Source organism: Microtus ochrogaster, linkage group LG2 (assembly GCF_000317375.1).
Source record: "Microtus ochrogaster isolate Prairie Vole_2 linkage group LG2, MicOch1.0, whole genome shotgun sequence".
NCBI classification, from domain to species: domain Eukaryota; kingdom Metazoa; phylum Chordata; class Mammalia; order Rodentia; family Cricetidae; genus Microtus; species Microtus ochrogaster.
In genome coordinates, this window is record NC_022028.1 from 6,855,105 (window position 1) to 6,860,500 (window position 5,396).

At 42.3% G+C, this 5,396-nt stretch overlaps 1 protein-coding gene and 1 non-coding gene across 4 annotated transcripts in view; both read left to right on the forward strand.

Annotated features, from left to right (window-relative positions):
* The window catches only part of LOC101997958 (24-hydroxycholesterol 7-alpha-hydroxylase), an 88,093-nt gene that overhangs the window by 23,173 nt on the left and 59,524 nt on the right, over positions 1–5,396 (forward strand). For all 3 annotated transcript variants that reach the window (XM_013350974.1, XM_005359803.1, XM_005359805.1), the window contains exon 7: positions 4,535–4,625. In XM_013350974.1, the coding sequence (XP_013206428.1) occupies positions 4,535–4,625 (91 nt within the window). The remainder of the gene's footprint in view (positions 1–4,534; positions 4,626–5,396) is intronic.
* LOC113457584 lies at positions 1,460–1,648 on the forward strand. The gene has a single exon (XR_003378134.1). It is a non-coding gene; the product is annotated as a U2 spliceosomal RNA (small nuclear RNA).

A 5,396-nucleotide genomic window follows, 5' to 3' on the forward strand; every position in this document is an offset into this window, starting at 1 on the left:
TGGGGCTGGGATGGTTGTAAGAGGTGCCGACTTTTGCCATTTTTATCTGCTGCTTCTCTGAAGTTGTGACTATGCTGAATGGGCACCATGGCCTCATTCTGCTTGGAGTTATTGTATACAATGGCACTTGTGTAGCTTTGCATAGTGACCTCTCCCCCCCTTCTCCAGCTGGGTATATCGCAATCTCTGTCTAAATGTGAAGCTCTTTGTCCAGAAATTGCTTTATACGTATTTGCGTTTGCCATGATTGATACATTATCTGGGATTTTATAGAGATTTTTTTCTTTCTTGTTTGAAAAATGACCTATGATATCCATCACTTTGAACTTTAAATGAGTATATTTTTTAAGTATTTAACAAGCCAAAGTAAAAGAAGTGATGAATAGATGATGGATGGATGGATGGATGGATGGATGGATGGATGGATGGATGGATGGATGGATATATCGAAAAACACCATCAATTGGCACCCAAAACATCCAGCAGAAATTAACTGGGAAAATATTTTAAGACAGTTCTAGATCCCCATAGAGAGAGTCTCAGCCAGAGCAGTGTCCCCTCTGGTGATACTTCCAAGTAAAAGAACAAGCAGCAACACAGACAGCATCACCAAATCAGGCATTAAGAACATTGTCAGAAGCCAGCTGGGGAAGTTAAGGCAGCAGGTGTTCCCAGTTGAGCTTGCTCTCTCTAGGTGAACTTGCCATGGCTATACTTTCCAGCTTGTCCTTCCCACTGTACATCTTTTACATCTCAGATTAAACAGTGATAGCATCTGTTGAAAATGATGTTCCTTCAGGCTGTTCTCAAGGACACAGAGCTGCCTTGAGCTATCTCCTTGTCAGTTGTGTTTCTTCTCTGTCACAGAGTAGGGGCTCCCATTTCTCACACAAGGGGCTTTGGAGTCTGAAGTAGAGGGACCAACCCCACTTCCAGTGCCAGCTGCCTCGTGAGCTTAAACAGTGCGTGGCAATTGGCTTACAAGATGTACTTTCCGGACTCCGTCAGCATCCGTCACGTTTCCTTGTATGCTGTTGAAGGATGCAGCCAGCCTCAGAGCCTCCTTCCTCATCTCTTCTCACTTCCTCTTTCCCTCTTCTGCAAGTGACTTTTTGTAACTGCCCTGCAGTTTAGTGGGCAGGTTGACTTTCCTTTCTGCACTCTGGACATGGACTTGACCCTTTGACATAATAGATTGCTATGCCCTTGGGCAGCACTTTTGAAATCTCTTTCCAAATGTGTCCGTGACCTTAGGGTCACTTGCTTTTTGATTCAGTATTGCATAGGAACATTTTATTAACTCTTCAATATCTTTCCCTATTTGTATTTTTTTGTGGAGACAATGTCCCAGGCTAGCCTTGAACCCATGATCCTCTTGCTTCGCTTTCCCAGTAGAGTCCAAGGTTATAGGCACGTGCCACATCGCCTAGCCCTTTTCTTATTTTTAAGACATAAAGGGATCGCTCCTTGTCCCTTTGTGAAGGTGAAGTGTGGTATCTGTTCTTCTCAGTTGAGTAGCAGAGACTTCCTCTGTCTGAGGACAACACAGTAAAGATAGACCTTTGGTGTTGGGAGATGGAATGGGAGCTTGCTCTGCCCACTCCATGCAGAGATCTGTTGCAGCACCTCTGGGAACGGTGCACTCCTCTTGGGGGAGCATCTGAAAGAAACAAGTGCTCCCTAGAAGCACTCCCTTCCCTTAACTATTGTAGGGGAGACAAGGTCTCATATAATCATGCAGCCCAGACTGACCTCACACTGGCTGTCAGGGAGGATGACCTTGAACTCCTTATTCTCTTATACATCCTAGGTGCTGGGACCACTCCCCTTCACACCAAAAGTACATTGTTGTGTTTTGATTTGTTGTATTTTATGCATGAGTATTTTACCTGCACACTGTATATGCCTGGTGTCTGCGGAGGTCAGAAGACACCAGATCCCCTAGAACTGTAGTTCTGGGTGGTTGTGAGCTGCTGTATGGGTGCTGGGAATCAAGCCCAGGTCCTCTCCAAGAGTAACAAGTGTTGCTAACCACTGAGCCGTCTCATCAGCCCTCAAAAGTTCTGTTTTAAAGGTAAAAAATAGCACTTAACACCACCATGCAGCCATTTTTACTGAGCTGAATTTTAGAGTTTTCCATAAAAACTAATGGTACCCAGTTTTAGTGACTCTCAAAAGCACAGTCAGGTGCACAGGACTTCGAGCTCCGCTTGTGTTACTGAAGGTCTGCGATCATCGCTGGAATTCTCTGCTCAGTGTGAACTCTGACCTCAAATACAATGAGTTAAGTATGAAGTGATTATTAATCAAGCCCAATAGATTCACACTTCCATTGATAGCTCATCGGAGGAAGAACCCGAGGAGGGAGACAGCAGAGAGCTCTCTGAGCTGCGTGTAAAGGTGAGCTGGGTAATCTCCAGCTAAGACTCCCTGGCTCCGGATGCTGGTCTAGGCTGTCTGCAGGACAGGGGCCTCGGTCCTGGTTGTCTCATTCCTCTCTCTCTATCAAGGCTGTACATACCTCCTTGCTTTCCCAGCTCAGTGCACCAGGTAGGAAACCGGCAGCCTGGGCTTGTCTCCTTTCCACACCTCCTTCAGTACTGCTCTTCCTCTTTTGACCACACGAGGGAGGGTTGGGATCGCTCCCAGGGACAGCCTGTTTCACAAAAGCCATAGAGACAAAAGACTTAAGGTATACAAACTGTTACCTGGGTCACCTCAGAATTGATTTCAAAATATTTTTTTTGCCACTTACCCTTATTTTATGTATACTTTTCATTTTTGAAAAATATTCATACATCAATACATAATTTCCATCTCCCTTGCCCCCAACTCCTCCTGTGCCCGCTTCCTCTCTCGCGTTCTTGATCGCTTCTTTAATACAATATTAATATTAATTTAGTACAATGCTTATAGGAAAACAGTAAACGGGAAAGCAATTCAAGCTTCTCAGGATTGTAAACATTGCTATGTTGTCTAAGCTTAGAAGCAAAACCTTCCACCTCAGCAGGAAGCTCATTTTTAAGATACACATTTTTATCTTAAACTCTTTATTTTGATAAATATTAGAATGAAAAAATCAATCTCCAAAATATGTTAGCTCTTGAATAAAATGCAAACATGAAGACTGTTCCGGAGCATTATGTGGGGGAGCATTAAGGCCAAAGAGGCAATTCACAGAAGCATTCAAAGCTGGCTGATTGAGTGACCCTGGGTAGAAGCAAGATCTACACAATCGAAAAGATGGATATAGTCTGCTTGGTAGGAGACATTTATAATTGATTACAAATTTCAGCAGAGATCTTGGCTGTCCAGTCCATATTGGAAGCAGCTCCAGTCAACTTAATTTTAAACCCTAGACTGAGATCTCAAACTCCTACATATATCAGGTAGGAAATCGCTTATGTATTACCTTGAGTTACCATTGGGCATTGAAAATTGTATTATTAGATACAAAATGATCCTGCTGGTCTAAAGAGAATTTACTGATGTACTTGGGTATAAAATGGCTCTATTTTCTCTCATACTTTTGTTTGTTTTACTTTTATTTTATATTAATTTTGAGGAATGCTGAGTATTAAACCCAGGACTTGTAAAATTCATACCATACAAATGTCCCATCATCAAGCCTCACCTCTAGGTCCTCATAACTTACTTAATGAGATTTGAGTATGGTTTCCTGGAATTATTTAAAATTAATATGTTTTATTTGCAAGAAGAAAGTTTTCTGGTTCATTTTCATTCTCTCTCTGTGACTCTCAATATAGTCTTGCTGCATAGGCCTGGCTGCTATGAAATTTACATGCAAACCAAGTTGTCCTTGAACTCACAGTAATCCTCCTGCCTCTACTTCCCAAGTGCTCAGATTTTAGCTATGTGCCACCTTTCTCTGCGGCCTCATTTGTATTTTAAGGAAATTAAATCATGATAATTTTTTCATGTTGTATTAGCATTTTAATTATTAATGATTTCTTTAGAAGATTAGTGAATGGCTACATGATATTTTATGTTTTTTGTTAGTAAACACAATTCCACTTTTCTTGGTTCAGCAAAGATAGTTTACTCTATATAAATACAATAGCTAAACTACAGCAACAGAATCAATGTATAGATTTGACATCACTCTTATTTGTAAAAAAAAAATAGTTATTTTGAAAGATGATACTTAATAGCATGTGTTTAAAATGGTTTTTTTTCTTTATTTTTATTTTATATGTATGGGTGTTTTGCCTCCATGTAGGCCTCAGCACCACATGTGTGCAGTGACCACAGAGGCCAGAAGGGGGCATCAGATCTTCCAGGACTGGAATTGCAGATGGTTGTAAGCCATGATGTAGATTCTCAGAATGCAAACTGTGTCCTTTGGAAGGGCCAGACGTTCTCTTGACTGCTCAGCCATCTTTCCAGCCCCTAGTAGTGCGCTTCTGAGGTTGACTAAAACTCCTTGCTTCTTTCAGCCGTCTGCGGCTAGCACTGAATTTGCTTTCGTTCACCTCATGAGAGGTTTCATGTTGTACGTGTTCCTCCTTTCCAGATTGCATTCTGGACACTTGCATTTGTTCTGGCCCATCCTGAAGTCCACAAGACCGTTTTAGAAGCCATATCTTCTGTGTTCGGCACTACAGGTACTAAGTTAATTTACCTAACTAAGGGCGCATTTAGTCCGTATGATTTATATCTTGACTGTCTACCATGTTTTAAAGTCAGGACCAGGGCTTGGGAGATGGCTCAGTTGGTAAAGGGCTGGCGACACTCATGAGGTCTTAAGTTCAATCCCCAGCACCGGTTAAAAAAGAAAAACAGGCTGGGTAAGGCCTTTTTCTTGCAATCCCAGTGCTTAACATGTAAAATTATGGACCGCCATAAGAAAAATGAAAAATAATTTGATTTTTCTTGTTCAAAAGTTTAATATCATTGTATAAAATACCATGTGAGTTAAAAGTTGTCCCTCCCTCGCCTCCTTCATGATGACTGAAAATATTTTGAAAATACTTTGGTGTTTCTTCCAAACTCAAGCAAACTTGACTATCACGAGTACCTAAGCAGTGCCTTGCCAGCCCAGAAAGTGAACCCAGCAGTATCGGGCTTTATCTTGAGAGATTTGGGCATTGGAATTATTAAGAACTAGGGATGCTCACAGTGGGATTCCAGAAACTCACCGGTGAATTTCAGGACAGGTCATTGCTCTATAGAGAGCCCAGCTCCACAGGGCTGATCACAGATGGGCAGAGTGAGTAAACAGTAGGGACCCTCCCTGACTTATGCCCTTCCCCATTTGCTGGGGTGCTCCCTGACTCAAGCTCTTCCCCATTTGCTGGGGTGCTCCCTGACTCAAGCTCTTCCCCATTTGCTGGGGTGCTCCCTGACTCATGCTCTTCCCTATTTGCTGGAGTGTT